Source organism: Moschus berezovskii, chromosome 1 (assembly GCF_049115385.1).
Source record: "Moschus berezovskii isolate FMDL1 chromosome 1, NW_MosBer_1.0, whole genome shotgun sequence".
NCBI lineage: Eukaryota > Metazoa > Chordata > Mammalia > Artiodactyla > Moschidae > Moschus > Moschus berezovskii.
In genome coordinates, this window is record NC_142460.1 from 109,603,451 (window position 1) to 109,624,521 (window position 21,071).

At 39.4% G+C, this 21,071-nt stretch overlaps 1 protein-coding gene across 7 annotated transcripts in view; it reads left to right on the forward strand.

The window, feature by feature from the left end:
• PEX5L (peroxisomal biogenesis factor 5 like) overlaps positions 1–21,071 on the forward strand; it is a 219,359-nt gene that overhangs the window by 177,344 nt on the left and 20,944 nt on the right. For all 7 annotated transcript variants that reach the window (XM_088838888.1, XM_088838890.1, XM_088838891.1 and 4 more), the window contains 3 exons: positions 15,238–15,354; positions 17,556–17,699; positions 20,987–21,057. In XM_088838888.1, the coding sequence (XP_088695014.1) occupies positions 15,238–15,354; positions 17,556–17,699; positions 20,987–21,057 (332 nt within the window). The remainder of the gene's footprint in view (positions 1–15,237; positions 15,355–17,555; positions 17,700–20,986; positions 21,058–21,071) is intronic.

Here is a 21,071-nt window from a genome sequence, read left to right on the forward strand (position 1 = left end):
ATAACTTTCCTTCCAAAGAGTAAGCGTCTTTTAATTTCATGGCTGCAGTCACCATCTGCAGTGATTTGGGAGCCCAGAAAAACAAAGTCAGCCACTTTTTCCACTGTTTCCCCATCTATTTGCCATGAAGTGATGGGACTGGAGGCCATGATCTTAGTTTTCTGAATGTTGAGCTTTACGCCAACTTTTTCACTCTCCTCTTTCACTTTCATCAAGAGGCTCTTTAGTTCTTCACTTTGTGCCATAAGGGTGGTGTCATCTGCATATCTGAGGTTATTGATATTTCTCCTGGCAATGTTGCTTCCAGATTGTGCTTCTTCCAGCCCAGCGTTTCTCATGATGTACTCTGCATAGAAGTTAAATAAGTAGGGTTACAAATACAGCCTTGACATACTCCTTTTCCTGTTTGGAACTAGTCTGCTGTTCCATGTCCAGTTCTAACTGGTGCTTCCTGACCTGCATACAGGTTTCTCAAGAGGCAGGTCAGGTGGCATGATATTCCCATCTCTTTCAGAATTTTCCACAGTTTATTGTGATCCACACAGTCAGAGGCTTTGGCATAGTCAGTGAAGCAGAAATAGATGTTTTTCTGGAACTCTCTTGCATTTTCAATGATCCAGTGGATGTTGGCAATTTGATCTCTGGTTCTTCTGCCTTTTCTAAAACCAGCTTGAACATCTGGAAGTTCACGGTTCACGTATTACTGAAGCCTGGCTTGGAGAATTTTGAGCATAACTTTACTAGCGTGTGAGATGAGTGCAATTGTGCGGTAGTTTGAGCATTCTTTGGCATTGCCTTTCTTTGGGATTGGAATGAAAACTGACCTTTTCCAGTTCTGTAGCCACTGCTGAGTTTTCCAAATTTGCTGGCATATTGAGTGCAGCACTTTCACAGCATCGTATTTCAGGATTTGAAATAGCTCAACTGGAATTCCATCACCTTCACTAGCTTTGACCATAGTGATGCTTCCTAAGGCCCATTTGACTTCACATTCCAGGATGTCTGACTCTAGGTGATTGATTATCTGGGTCATGAAGATCTTTTTTGTGGAGTTCTTCTGTGTATTCTTGCCCCCTCTTCTTAATATCTTCTGCTTCTGTTAGGTCCCTACCATTTCTGTCCTTTATTGAGCCCATCTTTGCATGAAATGTTCCCTTGGTATCTCTAATTTTCTTAGAGGAAAACAATAGAATGATCTCTTTATTTCTTTGCACTGATCACTGAGGAAGGCTTTCTAATCTCTCCTTGCTATTCTTTGGAACTCTGCATTCAAATGGGTATATCTTTCCTTTTCCCCTTTGCTTTTTGCTTCCCTTCTATCCACAGCTATTTGTAAGGCCTCCTCAGACAGCCATTTTGATTTTTTGCATTTCTTTTTCTTGGGGATGATCTTGATTCCTGTCTCCTGTACAATGTCACGAACCTCCGTCCAGAGTTCATCAGGCACTCTATCAGATCTAGTCCCTTAAATCTATTTCTCACTTCCACTGTATAGTCATAAGGGATTTGATTGAGGTCATAACTGAATGGTCTAGTGGTTTTCCCCACTTTCTTCAATTTCAGTTGAATTTGGCAATAAGGAGTTCATGATCTGAGCCACAGTCAACTCCCGGTCTTGTTTTTGCTGACTGTATAGAGCTTCTCCATCTTTGGCTGCAAAGAATATAATCAATCTGATTTCAGTGTCGACCATCTGGAGATGTCCATGTGTAGTGTCTTCTCTTGTGTTGTTGGAAGAGGGTGTTTGCTATACCAGTGCGTTCTCTTGGCAGAACTCTGTTAGCCTTTGCCCTGCTTCATTCTGTACTCCAAGGCCAAATTTGCCTGTTATTCCAGGTGTTTCTTGACTTCCTACTTTTGCATTCCAGTCTCCTGTAATGAATCTCCATACTGTCTTCCATAGTGGCTATATCGGTTTACATTCCCACCAGCAGTACAAGAGGGTTTCCTTTTCTCCACACTCTCTGTAGAACTTGCTATTTGTGGATTTTTTGATGATGGCCCTTCTGACTGGTGTGAGGTGATATCTTCTTGTAGTTTTTATTTGCATTCCCCTAATTATGAGCAGTGTCGAAAACCTTTTCATGTATTTATTAACCATCTGTGTGTCTTCTTTGGAGAAATGTCTGTTTAGGTATTTTGTCCACTTTTTGATTTGTTTTTCTGGTATTGAGTTGTATGAGCTGCTTATATATTTTAGAAATTAATCCTTTGCCAGTAGTTTTACTATTATTTTGTCCCATTCTGAGGGCTGTCTTTTCACCTTGTTTATAGTTTCCTTTGCTGTGCTAAAGCTTTTAAGTTTAAGTAGGTCCAACTTGTTTATTTTTATTTCCATTATTCTAGGAGGTGGGTCATAGAGGATCTTATTATGATTTATGTCATACTGTGTTCTGCCTACATTTTCTTTGAGAGTTTTATGTTTCTGATCTTACAACTAGGTCTTTAATCCATTTTGAGTTTATCTTTGTGTATGGTGTTAGGAAGTGTTCTAATTTCATTCCTTTAGACATAGTTTTCCAGTTCTCCCAGGGCCGTTTATTGAAAAGACTGTCTTTTTCCCACTGCATAGTCTTGCCTCCTTTTTCAAAGATAACTTGCCCATAGAATCATGGGTTTATCTCTGGGCTTTCTATTTTGTTCCACTGGTCTATATTTCTGCTTTTGTGCTAGTACCATACTACTTGATGACTGTAGCTTCGTAGTATAGTCTGAAATCAGGTAAGTTGATTCCTCCAGCTCCATTCTTCTCTCTCAAGATTGCTTTGGCTATTCAAGGTCTTTTGTGTTTCCATATGAATTGTGAAATTTTTTGTTCTAGTTCTGTGAAAAATGCCATTGGTAACTTGATAAGGATTGCATTGAACCTGTAGCTTGCATTTGGTAGTATAGTCATTTTCACAGTGTTGATTCTTCCAACCCAGGAGCATGGACTATCTCTCCATTTGTTTATGTCATCTTTGATTTCATCAGTGTACTTTAGTTTCTGTATACAGCTCTTTTGTCTCCTTAGGTAGATTTATTCATAGGTATTTTATCCTTTTTGCTGCAATGGTAAATGGGACTGATTCCTTAATTTCTCTTTCTGATTTTTCATTATTAGTATATAGGAATGCAAGTGATTTCTGTGTACTGATTTTGTATCCTGTGACTTTACTAAATTCCCTGATTAGTTCTTGTAGTTTTTTGATGGTATCTTTAGGGTTTTCTATGTACAGTATCATGTTACCTGCAAATAGAGTTTTACTTCTTCCTTTCCAATCTAGGACTTCCAAAACTATGTTGAATAATAATGGCAAGAGTGGGCATCCTTGACTTGTTCCTCATCTTAGAGGGAATGTTTTCAGTTTCTCACCTTTGAGAATATTATCTGCTGTGGGTTTGTTGTCTGTGACCTTTATTATGTTAAGGTAGGTTCCTTCTATGCCCATTTTTTTAAGAGTTTTTATCATAAATGGGTGCTGAATTTTGTCAAAAGCTTTCTTTGCATCTATTATCAGATGGTTTTACCTTTCAATTTGCTAATATGGTGTATCACATTGATTTGTATGTATTGAAGAATCCTTGCATCACTGGAATAAACTCGACTTGATCATAGTGTGTGATCTTTTTAATGTGTTGTTGAATTCTGTTTGCTGGAATTTTGTTGAGGATTTTTGCATCTATTTTCATAAGTGATATTGGCCTATAATTTTCTTTTTTGTGATATCTTTATTTGGTTTTGGTATCAGGGTGATGGTGGCCTCATAGAATGAGTTTGGAAGTGTTCCTTCCTCTGCAGTTTTTTGGAAGAGTTTCAGAAAGATAGGCATTTGTTCTTCTCTAAATGTTTGCTAGAATTCACCTGTGCTGCACACTTTAATTGCAGCCTCAGGCTGAATATATTCTTTGAGCAGCTATATGGAATCTTCAACCAATATTACCTGTAAGTTAACAAGTGATATGAGTGGGGACATTTCAGCCACTCTTCACCAGCCTGGGCTATGAGGTCCCTAGCTCATCTGTACACAGTTTCACTTCAGTGAAAATTTATCATGGCAAATACTTTATCCAAACTTGCATAGTGATTTTCTTTCTCTGTCTTACAAGGAATACTTTCTTTTCTTTTGTATATGCAGAATGAGATGTTTGATTGATGGTTTTTTTAAGTTTTGATCCAGTGACAGTTAATCAATTTCTAAAGAGGCAAAAGAAGAGTCAGACTTTTCACAGGCAGAATTGACACATAATCTCACCTCAGTCAATTCCTTCATGACACAACCCCAGGATCTTTCTAATCGACAATTATGTTTGACTGCAAAATGGAAAGTTACTCTATTTCAACTCGAGAATGACCAAAATAGACTGGTGAATGGGAGCTGATAATATGCTACTATCCCTTAAAATTCCCTGGTTCTAAGTTAAATTGCTTATTTCCTTATTCTTTATATTTTAATTACTATTTAATTTTGTCAGGAATCTTAGGAAATTTTGTTTGCTAGTTTTACAATAAAAAAGTGAAAGGAAAATGTCAATTATACTTTTAGAGAAATATTTTAAAGTATAATTTTTGGAGATCAGTGAACAGGCTAGAAGCCCCCTTCCAAAAAATAATAATAATGATTCTAGACTAAAATTTCCCTCCCCCACTTATTCTTCTGAATCAATCTGTACAGCCAAAGAAACCTGAGTTATTTTTGAATGAACCCAGTCTTCTCACTTTATGAATGACAAAAGATAATGTACAGATAAGTTTAAATGACTTCTCAAGTTCACAAGGATAATGGCAGCTTCTAGCACACAGCTCTCTTTTTCCAAACCACTGATCCAGAATATTCTTATTGGAATTCAGAGAGGTAAGAGATTGCTCTAGTGTAGGGTTTTGGGGGAAAACATGACAGAGGAATCGAAACTGAAAAGATGGAAGTTTGAGGGTTTGTGTGTTTACACCACAACATCTTTATTCATTCATCTGTTTGGACACAAATTGTTTCCATATCTTAACTATTATACATAGTGCTGCAACGAACATGGGGGTGCACATATCTTTTCAAGTTAGTGTTTTCATTTCCTTTAGATAAATACCCAGATGTGAAATTGCTGAATTATAGAATAGTTCTGGGCTTCCCTGGTAGCTCATCTGGTAAAGAATCTACCTGTAGTGCAGAAGACCCTGGTTCGATTCCTGGGTCAGGAAGATCCCCTGGAGGAGTGCATGGCAACCCACTCCAGTATTTTTGCCTGGAGAATCCCCATGGACAGAGGAGCCTAGGAGGCTACAGTCCATGGGGTCGCAAAGAGTCGAACATGACTAAGCACAGCAACAAATGGTTCTATTTTTAATTTTTTAAGGAAACTTCATACAGTTTTATAGTGGATGCATCAATTTACATTTCCACTAATAGTTCCCTCTTCCCCACATCCTCACCAGCACTTGTTATTTCTTGCCTTTTGATAATAGCCATTCTAACGAGTGTGTTTTTTATTTTCATTTCACTGAATAAGTGATGCTGAGCACCTTTCCACATTAGCCATCTGTATGTATTCTCTGAAAAAAATATCTGTTCAGATTCTCTGCCTATTTTTTAATTGATTATTTGGTTTTTGCTGTTGTTTGATTTTTTTAATTGGAGGATAATTGCTTTACAATGCTGTGTTGGTTTCTGCCATACAACAATGTGAATCAGCTTTAAGTATACATACATCCTCTCCCTCTTGAGCCTCCCTCTCACACCCTCATCCAATCCCTCTCCATCTCAAGCACCAGGGTAAGCTCCCTGTGTTATACAAGTTCCCACTATCTATTTTACACATGGTAATGTATGTATTCGGAGAAGGCAATGGCAAGCCACTCCAGTACTCTTGCCTAGAAAATCCCATGGATGGAGAAGCCTGGTAGGCTGCAGTCCGTGGGGTCGCTAAAGGTCGGACACGACTGAGCGACTTCACTTTCACTTTTCACTTTCCACTTTCACACATTGGAGAAGGAAATGGCAACCCACTCCAGTGTTCTTGCCTGGAGAATCCCAGGGACGGGGGAGCCTGGTGGGCTTCCGTCTATGGGGTCACACAGAGTCGGACACGACTGAAGTGACTTAGCAGCAGCAGCAGCAATGTATGTATTTCAGTGCTAATCTCCCAGTTAGTCCCACCCTCTTCTTCCCCCTGCTGTGTCCACAAGTCCATTCTACATGTTTTTGTCTCTAGTCCTGCCCTGCAAATAGGTTCATCAGTACCATTTTTCGAGATTCCATATATATGCATTAATATATGATATGTTTTTTTCTGACTTGCTTCAGTCTGTATAACAGGCTCTAGGTTCATCTGTCTCTGTTCAACCTACTCAAATTCATTCCTTTTTATGGCTGAGTAATATCCCATTGTATATATGTACCACAGCTTCTTTATCCACTCATCTCTCGATGGACATCTAGGTTGGATGGAAGCTTTTTTAAGAAAATCTTACTTTTTCACTAAAATAACACTTGCTAGCAATAGAAGATATGGTAAATGCTAAAAAGTGCAAGGAAAGTTTTGGGGGCAAATTCTTCATAATTCCAACCCATGAACTGTAGGTGCATTTCTCTAGTCTTATCTTTTTTCCCTCACACATTACTTGCCGTTTTCTATCATTGTGATCATACTACATAACAAGGAACATTATAACTCAAGGCCTATCCCATGTTGTAATAAATTCTTCATAGTGAAGTGAAGTCGCTCAGTTGTGTCCGACTCTTTGCGACCCCATGGACTGTAGCCAGGCTTCTCTGTCCATGGGATTCTCCAGGCAAGAATACTGGAGTGGGTTACCATTTCCTTCTCCAGGGGATCTTTCTGACCCAGGGATTGAACCCGGGTCTCCCGCACTGGAGGCAGATGCTTTAACCTCTGAGCCACCAGAGAAGCCCAAATTATTTTAATTGCTATGTAACAGTCCATTTTTGCAATAGTCTTCTTAACCTTGCTCTTATTTTTGAATAATTAGGTAGAAAAGAAATATTTAAGTATAGAGGAAAAGTATCTAGGAGAGAATATGTGTATACAGAAATTAAAACACCAGAATACTCACAGAAGTGTATGTGAGCTTTGAGGTTGTGGGTGATTTTTATTTCATTCTTTATATTTTTCTCAAGGGTACAAAAACACTTGTAAGCATACCTACTTTTACTGAACATTTACCATGTGCTTTATGCCACGGATACATTTTCTCATTTGGTCCTTATAGTGACTAACCAAGACCACTAGTCTATCTTCATTTTAAGGATAAGGAAAACGAGACCTGGAGATATTACAGGACTTGTAGAAGGTCAGCTGTAGAGCCAGAATTTGTTTCTAAGTCAACATGATGAGATAGCTTCTGTTCTTAACCACCATACTACATATCCCAAGTTTGTAGTAAAATACCATTGTTTTCATCAGAAAACTATTTTTTAAATGAAAATGAATTGCAAACAATAGCTCATTTCTGGTGTAAGCATATAATTTATTACCTGTAGAGTATAAAAAGTAATCTACCAGCATCCCAGAACACCTGACAAAATCATCAGTACATAAAATCCCCTCAGTCATGTCTAAAATATTTAAAATTCAAATGTGTTTCAGGTTTCTCTGAAATTGATTAAGAATAAAAAAAAAGCAGCAGTGTTAATTGCAGTTACCAGAATGAAGTCTGGATTCTGAGACTGGATGAAAATTGATTGTGCTAAAAGTAGTCTTCTGTAATTAAATGAAACTGTGTGGCGCACTTTAATTAGTCAGCAGAACTTATTCTAAGTGTAGCAGTCAGTCCTGGTATACCTCATTAAATGAGGGCCTGACAGCCCCACCTCAACTGAGGTTCTCTTTTCACAGCAATTTTATGCATCTACTGCTCTAATTTGAAACTGCAGGAAAGGTGACTTTTGTAATTTAGAAGTACACCTTACAAAATCTTCCTCATTCTTTCATTCAAAAGACTTTTAATAGCTTTAGATGCCAAGGAGTCTCACTAGGGGAACTTAACTGCCTTAGAAAATACTTGAAGTCATTGGCACTTCACACCACCCATCGGGGGCTCAGGAGAGTCAGTAAACATTATAAAATTCACTTGATAGATTTCTGTTTGTTTCTATTCAGACAAGCTGAACCTGCATCTTTAAAAGCCTATTCAAGAAAATGAGTCCCTTCAGTATGAAAATGAAACCTTCAGTGCAGGTTTCATGGTATTTTAAAAAGGAAAGATAATTTTTATCATTTTTTAACCTTTCTTAAATTATAAAAGCAATGCATACTCATAGAAAATTCAGGAAGTACAAAAGAGCATAAAGAAGCAGGAAAAATATCACCCATCAGTCCTTCATTCAAAGAGTTTACTCTTGTTTTAAAATTTTTTAATTGGAGGATAATCGCTTCACAATGTTGTGTTGCTTTCTGCCATTCAACAGAGTGAATCAGTCATAGGTATACCTATGTCCCCTCCCCCTCCTCCCTGCTCCATCCCACCCCTCTAGGATGTCATAGAGCACCAGGTTGAGCTTCCTGTGGTATACAGCAACTTCCCACTAGCCATCTATTTTACATGTGGTAATGTTTATGTTTCAATGCTATTCTCTCCATTTGTCCCACCATCCACTTCCCCTGTTGTGTCTACAAGTCTGTTCTCTCTGTCTGCATCTCTATTCCTGCCCCGCAAATAGGTCCATCAGTACCATTTTTCTAGATTCTATATATATGCATTAATATACAATATTTGTTTTTCTGACTTCACTCTGTATAACAGGCTCTAGGTTCATCCACCTCACTAGAACTGACTCAAATTTGTTCCTTTTTATGGCTGAGTAATATTCCAGTGTGTGTGTGTGTGTGTGTGTGTTTGTATAAAATATCACAAATTCTTTATCCATTCACCTTTTGATAGACATCTAGGTTGCTTCCATTTCCTGGCTATTGTAAATAGGGCTGCAGTGAACATTGGGATACATATGTCTTTTTGAATTGTGATTTTCTCATGGTATATGCCCAGTAATGTAATTGCTGGGTCATTTGGTACTTTGGGGGGCTTCCCTGGTGGCTCAGATGGTAAAGAATCTGCCTGTTATGCAGGAGACCAGGTCTGATCCCTGGGTGGGGAAGATCTACTGGAGAAGGGCATGGCAACCCACTCCAGTATTCTTGCCTGGAGATCCCATGGACAGAAGAGCCTAGTGGGCTACAGTCCATAAGGTCACACAGAGTTGGACATGACCGAAGTGACTTAGCATGCATGCATTGGTAGTTTTATTCCTAGTTTTTTAAGGAATCTCCATACTGTTCTCCATAGTGGCTGTACCAATCTACATTCCCATCAAAAGTGCAAGAGGGTTCCCTTTTCTCCATACCGTCTCCAGCATGTATTGTTTGTAGATTATTTTTGCTGATGGTCATTTTGATCAATGTGAGGTGATACTTCATTGTAATTTTGATTTGCATTTCTCTAATAATGAGTGATGTTGCGCATTTTTCATGTGTTTACTGGCCATCTGTATGAAAGACAGATTACTCTTAACACGGCAGTATATTTCTTTATAGTCTTTTATCTAGCTGTTATATAACTGAGATCATTCTATTTGCACAATTTGGTGTTCTACCAGAAAGGCTCATTGAAAGAGACATTTTGAATTTTATTCCTAACCTTAACCTGGATAACTGGTGGCCATTCCATGGACTTCTAGCATATCAGACACACATTACCAAGATGCCTGCTGTCCTGAGCCTTTGTTGAGGGGAACGCCTCTACTGATGGGACAGAACCCATATCTGTGGTAGAAATGAGTATTCTGGAAATAGTAAAGAAGTGCTGTTTACTTAGTAGCCTGGGATTAATCACACTGGGCTGGCCCTTTTTTTCCCCTGCATGTTTATATTCAGAAGAAATAAGCTTATAATTATCATTTAGAGCAACTTTGAAGACGAGGTCTCACCCCTGAACAACCACTACCCAGGAATGAGGGTGGAGTAGAAGGTGAGACTGGGAGGATTAAAAGATGAAGAGCAACCTTTGATGGGATGTCAGCAAGTCACTCCAGTGTTCTTGCCTGGAGAATCCCAGGGAAGGGGGGCCTGGTGGGCTGCCGTCTATGGGGTCGCACAGAGTCGGACACAACTGAAGCAACTTAGCAGCAGCAGCAGCAAGTCACAGATTTAGAATCATAGAAACAGAGATTTGCAGAGAAATTGGATCTCAGTTCCAAACTCTGATGTTCAAGCAGGACCCATTTTACTGTTTTCTTTAAGGAAAATAGTGGTTTCCAAGCAGGTAACTTAGTCTCAGTCACCAAATATGGAATCCTTCAGTTCAGTTCAGTCACTCAGGCATGTGCGACTCTTTGCGACCCCACAAATCACAGCACGCCAGGCCTACCTGTCCATCACCAACTCCCGGAGTTCACCCAAACTCATGTCCATCAAGTCAGTGATGCCATCCATCCATCTCATTCTCTGTCGTCCCCGTCTCCTCCCACCCCCAATCCCTCCCAGCATCACAGTCATTTCCAGTGAGTCAACTCGTCGCAGGAGGTGGCCAAAGTATTGGAGTTTCAGCTTTAGCATCAGTCCTTCCAACGAACACCCAGGATTGATCTCCTCCAGAATGGACTGGTTGGATCTCCTTGCAGTCCAAGGGACTCTCAAGAGTCTTCTCCAGCACCACAGTTCAAAAGCATCAATCCTTCAGTGATCAGCTTTCTTCACAGTCCAACTCTCACATACATATACGACCACGGAAAAAACCATAGCCTTGACTAGACAGACCTTGGTTGGCAAAGTAATGTCTCTGCTTTTTAATATGTTGTCTAGGTTGGTCATAACTTTCCTTCCAAGGAGTAAGCGTCTTTTCATTTCATGGCTCAGTCAGCATCCGCAGTGATTTTGGAGCCCAAAAAAATAAAGTCTGACACTATTTCCACTATTTCCCCATCTATTTCCCATGAAGTGATGGGACCAGATGCCATGATCTTCGTTTTCTGAATGTTGAGCTTCAAGCCAACCTTTTCACTCTCCTCTTTCACTTTCATCAAGAGGCTTTTTAGTTCCTCTTTACTTTCTGTCATAAGGGTGGTGTCATCTGCATATCTGAGGTTATTGATATTTCTCCCAGCAATCTTGATTCCAGCTTGTGCTTCCTCCAGCCCAGCATTTCTCATGATGTACTCTGCATATAAGTTGAATAAGCAGGGTGACAATATACAGCCTTGACGTACTCCTTTTCCTATTTGGAACCAGACCTTTTAGAACTAATACCAAAAAATGATGTTTTTTTCATTGTAGGGGACTGGAATGCAAAAGTAGGAAGTCAAGAAACACCTGGAGTAACAGGCAAATTTGGCCTTGGAGTACAGAATGAAGCAGGGCAAAGGCTAACAGAGTTTTGTCAAGAGAACACACTGGTCATAGCAAACACCCTCTTCCAACAACACAAGAGAACACTCTACACATGGACATCACCAGATGGTCAACACCGAAATCAGATTGATTATATTCTTTGCAGCCAAAGATGGAGAAGCTCTATAGAGTCAGCAAAAACAAGACCAGGAGCTGACTGTGGCTCAGATCATGAACTCCTTATTGCCAAATTCAGACTGAAATTGAAGAAAGTAGGGAAAACCACTAGACCATTCAGATATGACCTAAATCAAATCCCTTATGATTATACAGTGGAAGTGAGAAATAGATTTAAGGGACTAGATCTGATAGCTAGAGTGCCTGATGAACTCTGGAATGCTTATGTGGTGCAAAAAAACAAGGACAGACTCTCCACCTTCCTGTCCATCATGCTAACTGCCATCAGCCAACCAAGCCCCAAAGGACTGATCCTAGTCCAGTTTGTGTCTCTTTCTCTGTCATGTGGGGATCTAGTTCCTAGCATACCCTGTCTCATTCTCTTGGAGGTCAGGCCATTTTGCCAGGGAAATCCTTAAAAGCTAAGCATCATTTCCCTCTTATCTCAGAACCCACCACCTTCCTTCTCTTTTCCTGTCCCTGGAAATCTCCCCTCCTCTCTTAAGGTCTTTAAGATATTTGTCCCTTTTTCCTCCCTCCAGAATACCTCAAGTACCCTCTTCAGGCTGAGTTAAATAGAAGCCAACCAGGGACAGATCTTGCAGAAAATGTCTGCTTCAGTGTTCTGAAGTAAGGGAGAGCCAATGGCCTGGTTTCCCCTTGGGAATACATAAGGGAAAGTTATAAAGAGGAAAACACAGTGTCATTTTTCAAAAAATCATCCTGCTCTAGAAGACATTGAAGGTTCAGTCGAGTTCACACCCAAAGCTAGTCTCCTTCATTCTTTGGCACCAGGAGGACACCTTTGCATAATGTGATGAGTACAGGCTAGAAACCAGACTGTGGTTCAGATCCTGGGTAATCCTAGCTTTATGACCATAACCCTCTAAGCTGAGTTTTCTCCTAGCACAGAGCTTGGCACAGAGTGGGATAAACCAGCGTTGCTTTCTGTGCCTGTGGCCGGCTGCTTCCCAAGCCGCTGCCCAGCCAGTCCCAGAGGAGCTACTCTGATTCTTCATTATTGTTGTTCAGTGACTCAGTCAGGTCTGACTTGTTGTGACTCATGGACTACAGAATGCCAGGCTTGCCTGCCCTTCACTGTCTCCTGGAGTTTGCTCAAACCCACGCCCACTGAGTCTATGATGCCATAAAACCATCTCATCCTCTGTCGCCCCCTTCTCTTGCCCTCAGTCTTTCCCACCATCAGGGTCTTTTCCAGTGAGTCGGCTGACCGAATAAGGTGGCCAAAGTATTAGAGTTTCAGCATCAGTTTTTCCAATGAATATTCAGGGTTGATTTTCTTTAGGATTGACTGGTTTGATCTCCTTGCAGTCCAAGGGACTCTCAAGAGTCTTCTCCAACACCACAGTTCAAAAGCATTAGTTCTTCAGCACTCAGCCTTGTTTATGATCCAACTCTCACATCCATATATGACTTCTGGAAAACCCATAGCTTTGACTATACGGACCTTTGTCAGCAGAGTGACATCTCTGTTTTTTAATACAGCGTCTATGTTTGTCATCGCTTTTCTTCCAAGGATCAAGCATCTTTTAATTTCATGGCTGCAGTCACCATCTGCAGTGATTTTGGAGCCGAAGAAAATAAAGTGTGTCACTGTTTCTGTTGTTTCCCCATTTATTTGCCATGAAGTGATGGGACCAGAGGCCATGATCTTCGTTTTTTGAATGTTGAGTTTTAAGCCAGTTTTTTCACTCTCCTCTTTCACCTTCATCAAGAGGCTCTTTAGTTCCTCTTTACTTTCTGCCACTAAAGTGGTATCATCTGCATATCTGAGTTTATTGATATTTCTCCTACCAGTCTTGATTCCAGCTTGTGGTTCATCCAGACTGGCATTTCGCATGATGCACTCTGCATAGAATTTAAATAAGCAGACTGACAATATACAGCTTTGACTTACTCCTTTCCCGATTTTGAACCAGTCCGGTATTCCATGTCCAGTTCTAATTGTTGCTTCTTGACCTGCTTACAGGTTTCTCAAGAGATAGGTAAGGTGATCTGGTAGTCCCATCTCTTTAATTTTTCAGTTTGTTGTGATCCACACTAAGGGTTTAGTATAGTCAATGAAGCAGAATTCTATGTTTTTCTGGAATTCTCTTGCTTTTTCTATGATCCATCAGGTGTTGGCAATTTGATCTCTGGTTCCTCTGCTTCTTCAAAACCCAGCTTGTACATCTGAAATTCTTGGTTCATGCACTGCTGAAGCCTAGCTTGAAGGACTTTTAAACTAGCATGTGAAATGAGCAAAAGTGTATGGTAGTTTGAACATTCTTTGGCATTGTCTTTCTTTGGGGTTGGAATGAAAGCTGACCTTTTCTAGTCCTGTGGCCATCACTGAGTTTTCCAAATTAGCTGGCATATTGAGTGCATCTCTTCATCATCTTTTAAGATCTGAAATAGCTCAGCTGAAATTCCATCACCTTCACTAGCTTTGTTTTTAGTGATGCTTCCTAAGGCCAACTTGACTTCACACTTCAGAATATCTGGCTCTAGGTTAGCAGTCACACCATCATGACTGTCCATGCCTTTAAGACCTTTTTTGTATAGTTCTTCTGTGTATTCTTGCCAACTCTTCCTAATATCTTCTGCTTCTGTTAGGTCCTTATTTTTTCTGTCCTTTATTGTGCCCATCTTTCCATGAAATGTTCCTTTAGTATGTCTAATCTTCTTGAAGATTTCCCATTCTATTGTTTTTCTCTATTTCTTTGCATTGTTCACTTAGAAAGGCTTTCTTATCTCTCCTTGCTATTCTCTGGAACTCTTCAATCAGTTGGGTATATTTTTCCCTTTCTCCTTTGCGTTTCACTTCTCTTCTTTTCTCAGGTATTTGTAAAACGTCCTCAGACAACCATTTTGCCTTCTTGCATTTCTTTTTCTTGGGGATGGTTTTGCTCACTGCCTCCTGTACAGTGTTACAAATCTCTGTCCATAGTTCTGCAGGCACTGTATCAGATCTAATCTCTTGAATCTATTTGTCACTTCTACTGTAAAATCATAAGGGATTTAATTAGGTCATACCTGAATGGGCCTCGTGGTTTTCCCTACTTTCTTCAGTTTAAGTCTGAATTTTATAATAAGGAGCTCATCACCTGAGGCACAGTCAGCTCCTGGTCTTATTTTTGCTGACTGTATGGAGCTGCTCCATCTTTGGCTGCAAAGAATATAATCAGTCTGATTTCAGTATTGACCATCTAGTGATGGTCACGAGAGTCGTCTCTTGTGTTCTTAGAAGAGAGTTTGCTATTACTAGCGCATTCTCTTGGCAAAACTCTGTTAGCCTTTGCCTTGCTTCATTTTGTACTCCAAGGCCAAACTTGGGTGTTACTCAAGGTATCTCTTGACTTCCTACTTCTGCATTCCAATCTCATTGCCTAGCAGCAACTCTAGGAGAGATTGCCGTTCCCAAAATGTGTGTCAGGTACCCACACTTGAAACTATTCAAATAATGGATTTTTAGCTGAATTTGGCTTTATATGATCCTGGTTCTTCAGGTGGTAACTATGTTTCTCCCAGAGAAAAATCACAGCTACTACTCTTTGATACCTTGAGTGCTGAGTGCCCTCCAGAAGCTCTTCAACCTTGAGTGTCATTGGATGTGGCCAATTTGAACACTTTATTCCTCCCCAGAAGTCATTTTTATCTGTGAGAAAAACTGTCTCTTGGAAATAAACTAAATGATATAGCATGTTCTTAAATCCATCTGTCTTCATTTCTCCTGTCTTCTAGTCAGATACAGAGTTTTGGGATAAGATGCAAGCAGAATGGGAAGAAATGGCCCGGAGGAACTGGATATCGGAGAACCAGGAAGCCCAGAACCAGGTTACCATCTCAGCCAGTGAGAAGGTGACCATTTCTCTTCTTTCAAATGTTGACCAGTTTTCTCATCCTCTTTGGATCATATTTTTATAAATTAGTTGATAACTTTTTGTGGGGGAAAAAATCCAAAAATCAAATAGGCTGTTTAATATCAGTCTGACCTGGAAGAAACTCTGGTAGATGGAAACAGTGTAATCATGCAGTGTGTCAAGGCAGCAAAACAGGAATGGACCACCCTTATTTTTTATCAGTGTTAAGACAGTTTGGCAGCCAACCAGAGCTTGGCCAGTCACTGAACTAACATTGAGGGTTAGTTAGAACAAGATCTGGGCTAATCCCACAATGCTCAAACCATGTCAATAAGCTGACAAAAGTGATATTAATTGGCTGGAGGTTGAAAGGGGGGCTTCAGGCTTTGTTTCACGGGTAGTCTTTATGCTGCTAGCAAAGAATTCAGTGGAAAAGATACACTTCACACAACTGGGTCAAGTACCAAGGGGATTCCTCAGAGGTAGTCCCCTAATAAGAGCCCCAGAAAATGTGTGAGTACAGTCCACAGCCAGCTAAGCTCCCCCATGAAGCCCCAATTGTTCTAGGGTTTATGCTTTTTAAAATGCCTGGAAAAAAAGAAAACACTGAGAAATCAGTTTAAGTGACTTGAAAGAGATGGAAAGATAGAATTTTCTTAAACGGGAAATATATAGAGAGATGTTAACGTTATGTTTCTTTGTGGTAGAGGAATTCTCAGTTTTATTCAATTCTGAATAACTTCCATGATATTTGGTTCCATCCAACAAATTTTACTGTTCACTCGGCCCTAGATACTGGGGACTGAGATGAATAGTCTCTGATTTTAGGGGATTAGCAACCTACATAATCATTAAGATGTCTTCCTCCTTCCAGTATTCTCTGTCCCACAGTAGGCAAGGCAATCTCATAAAATCAGATCAACCATCTCATTAAAATCGTTAATTTTCCACAAAGAAATTGAAAGTAAGTGAGAAGAGAGAACACCGATGTATAACATCAGTCTCCGGGCTATAACCCATGCACCTGAGCTCCACCTCCCAGGGTCCCACACCCCAAGACTACTACATAAGCTGGTCATACCCTATGGATTCTGACAAAGAGTTTTGTCTTTCTAAATACCTGGGGAGAATGAAGGTCTCCATTTGATGTATTTAAAAACCTTAGTAGCATCATCAACAGACTAGCTTGTTTCTATCAAATTGGTTTTTATGACAGCCTCTGCTACTAAAGTTGCAACAAATAATATCTCCGATACTTCTGATGAGAGTTTATCAGGGCATACCTTCTCAAAATCAATTCTGCTACATATATCAAGGCCTCAAATAGTTCATAGCCTTTAGCATAATAAATCCTTCTAGAAGTCTATCAGAAGATAATAATCATATGCAGTCAAAGATTTGAGCATAATACTTTCACCGTTGATTTATTTATGATAACAACAATAAAAATTGAAAGTAACCTGAGTGACCATCGAAAGAGGATTGAATAATTTTTAGCATAATATAAATAATTTTAATAACTAAAATTAAATGGAGCTTAAGCTACAACCTTGCTTTTATAGCATGGACTTGTTTAACTTATATACTCAGAAAATACTAGAAGATTATTTGTACAATCTGTATTGTTTAAATTTTTGCAACAAAAAAAAATCTATAACTTTTAAACATGCTTTCTCAACGGAGAGATACAGCCCCACAATGGGACAAAAGCTGGTTTGGTGAGTAGAAGGTGAAAAAATATCCTAGATGTTACAATAGTTCATAGCCCTCCAAAGGGCTACTGTATATAAACAGATGTACAGTATGTGATATTAACACTTCAAGAGAGTGCATGGCAGCATTCCATAAAAGTTTGTCCTAAAAATCAATATTTTTAAAATCTTGTGGGTAAATGGCTGAAACAAAAAGAACAAAAGAAATATCAGAAGGAAAACAAACTCCAAAATATTAACAGTGATCATATTTAGGTTGCAACATTACAGGTATGTTTTTGTTTCTTTTTATTCAGTAACAAAATAATATCTAACATTTACACCATGAAAATGTACTACAGTCACAATAAGGGAAAAAATAGCAATTTAAACTACATTGAAATTAATTAAATAAAATTACTTAAATTCAAATTCAGAAAGAACTGATTGAATGTAACAATGAAGAGTTAAATCAATGGATCTGTGTTGGCCCCCCTCTGTGTTGTAGGGTTATTACTTTCATACTGAAAACCCCTTCAAAGACTGGCCTGGAGCATTTGAAGAAGGCTTAAAAAGGCTGAAGGAAGGGGACCTGCCAGTCACCATCCTGTTCATGGAGGCAGCAATTCTTCAGGACCCTGGAGATGCAGAGGTATCATTTCCCTTCATCCTGCCAGGCTCAGAAAGGGTCTTCGTGTGCTAACAAGGGACAGAGGGTGACAGAGAGCTCTACTGGGTGGCATTTTCATCAAGTAAAGTTTCCCAAAGGAGTTAACCTCGCTAAGTCTGATACATGTTTGTAAGTTACACAAAGGTACCTATTTTCTAACCACCTCTGTAATGTCAACAGTGCCCAAAATAAAAGGTGGGGACAAGAAATGAAAAACCAAAACTGCCAACCTGGAGGCTCAGCAGTAGTTTTCATGGGGCAGAGTATGGTTTCATTTGGGTCTAGAGCCACACCATATCCCACCCTGATTTACTCAGCACTTATTGAGCATGTATTATGTCCCAAGAATTGTGCCAGGCATGGGCTAAAGGATTGAAGAACTGGAAAAAATATGGACCAGTTGAAAAGACAGATTTGTGATCTATCTGCAAGACAAGTAAATCAATCAGTGCAGTGTAATAAATGTGGTGTCAGAGGATGCGCAGGATGCTAGGAAAGCAGAAAGCAAGGGTTCTGACCCAGCCTTGCCCTCCAAGTGAATCCAAAGCTGAGTTTTGAAGGAGAGATGATTAAAAACTGTAAGGAGGTCCAGCTGTTGTTTAGAGAGAATGGGTCATGGGTGGCAGAGAGACAGGAAACATTGGATCCATGGTGAGAGAGGAGGAGACAGGGCAAGAGGAGGCACAAAGAAGTAGCTGAGAGGTGAGCTTCATCTTGACAGCTATGGGGAACCACCGTGGGAGAGGGACATGGTCAGATCTGCATGTGAGACAAGCCCCTTCCTATGAGACATGAAGGGTTGTTGGACATGGAGCCTGGGAAACCACCAAAGAGGCTTCTGCAGCTTTATCTTGGTTCACTAAGTCTTCCATTTGCCAAGGCCTGTAATAAGATATTGGCAGGTATAAAGGCTTCCTTCTTAGTTTATAATTTTCAGGAAACATCTTATATGGGCATATTCCCAGTGGAACTGCAGAAATTTGTATACAGTTCTGAGAAGGCAGTAGAGAATAGAGGTTTAACCCTCTGGGATCTGCTACCTAACCATGTGGTTCAAATTCCTGCTCTACCACTTATTAGCCATGAGTCAGGTGATCTGGAAGGCAGCTATCTCAGCACTATACCACCAGCACAGCACAGCAAGTCATGTGATCTGGGACAAGCTGTGTAAACCTTCTAAGGTTCGGTTCCCTCACTTGTAAAATGGACATCACAATTATAACTGCCTCATTGGGTATTGTGAGGATTAAGTAAGTTCATAGAAATTAAAGTGCTTAGTTCAGTGCCTGACATGTCAGTATTTAGCCCTCATCATTATTATTGGTTGTACCGAGTTTGTACAGAAAGAACAAATAAACAAATTACTAGTTAAAGCCCCTAGTATTTTGTTACTCAAAATGTTTACGGTAAAATGACATTGAATTGAGAGTTGAAATTCTGAATCAAAATATTGGAATTTTTAGGAGATCAATCAATTTAGAAAAGAAAGTCATTGCATTAATAGGAAACTACACCCCCCTCAAGAAAATAATACCTTCATACATTTCTAAATGCTGTGTTTTCATACATATGTCATTTGTCACAACAACCCTGAGAAGCTTAATGGAAAGGTATACATTATTGTCCCAGATTCACAGCTGAGAAAATGAGCACACTTGGTAACTAATGGATCCTAGATAAGGACCAGGACTTCTGAATCAATGGAGACCCCAAGGCTAAGATAATTGATGGTCTGTGAGTGGTGAAAATGATACTACACCCAAAGGCTAGGAAGATGCCCCCAGAAAAAGATTGTTTCATCAATCTTAAGAAGCATTCTAAGATGTATGAAAGGTGAAATCAAAATAGAAGCTGCTCTGAATATATTTGAAAGATGTAAAAGAGTCCCCAATATTCTGGGAGAGAAGTAGTACTTTTTTATGAATTTGTATCATATGTGTAATAATAACCCATGAGGGAAAAAACTGATGCAATTTTTTCAGCGCTTTAAGATGACACTGAGCTTCCCAGGCAGTGCTAGTGGTAAAGAACCTGCCTGCCAATTCAGGAGATATGAGACCCAGGTTCGATCCTTGGGTCAGGAAGATCCCAGAAGAGGGCATGGTAACCCACTCCAATATTCTTGCCTAGGAAATCCCCTGGACAGAGGAGCCTGGCAGGCTACAGTCCATAGGGTCACAAAGAGTCAGATACAACTAGAGCGACTTACTGCACAGCATGCACACAAAATGATGCTATATGTTTTCATAGAGTTTTGTTTTAAAATGTTCATAGCATTTTTCAAAAGTGGGGGTGGGTTATGCAAACCTTTTTAAATCCCTATAACTGATATACCCCAGGCAAATCTGAGGACAATGTGTGTAATGAGAGATTTTGTTGATGTACATTGTGCTTCTAACGGTGTGAGAATTACTCTTCTTAAAAGTATATAAGTGGACATTTTTTATTAAAAACTTTCATTCCAGATGTGAAAAACATTATCTATTTGAAGATATTCTTTACATTATTGATTTTAGCAAAGGATTAGAAACAACATAGAGCAGTAAGGGAATTAGTTGTGGGAATAATAGGATATCCATTTAACAAAGGAAATTCAAAATTATAGATTTTGAAGGGGATTTTATAAAAACATGAAAGAATTAACAATGTAATACAAAGTGTAAATGTAGGCTATAAGTTATAAGTATATTATATTGCATTTTATATGTGTTTTATCCTTTTTAAATATTGTATTATGGTGAACACGTGTGGGGCGGGGAAGGTTCTTTCTCCTAGTTCCTAAATTTCCTAAAGTTCCTAAATTTTCCTCTTACAGGAACTACTTGACTTTCATTTTTGCAAACTACTTCTATTGTGTACATCTTGAGATTCTTTATTGTAAACTTTCGACTACTTAGTTATATTTCTAAATTATTTTTCTACCTCTTTTCCTGATAAATGCATACTTTTATAAATTTATCTTTTGGTTTTAAGATACCTAAATATCATGAAACCTCAGAGACTCAAGAGGTTTCCATGGGCTACAAGAGAGGATAAATACTTAGTTTGTAACTACTGACAGCGACTCTTGACCTGGAAAGCACAAGAGAATTTGAATGAAGAAATGCAGGTGATGTGGTGATATTTCTCCCTTTACAAGACCCACATCCAAGTCAGGGTGCTCCGCAGAGAGGGAATTGTCACATCTAAACAAACCAGCTAAAGCACATGAGTGACTCTGCTTCCTCTTGCAACGTTGACATCAGACATTGTTTTTTATTTTTTTGTAGGCATGGCAGTTCCTCGGGATAACCCAGGCAGAGAATGAAAATGAACAAGCAGCTATTGTCGCCCTCCAGAGGTAGATAAAACTAA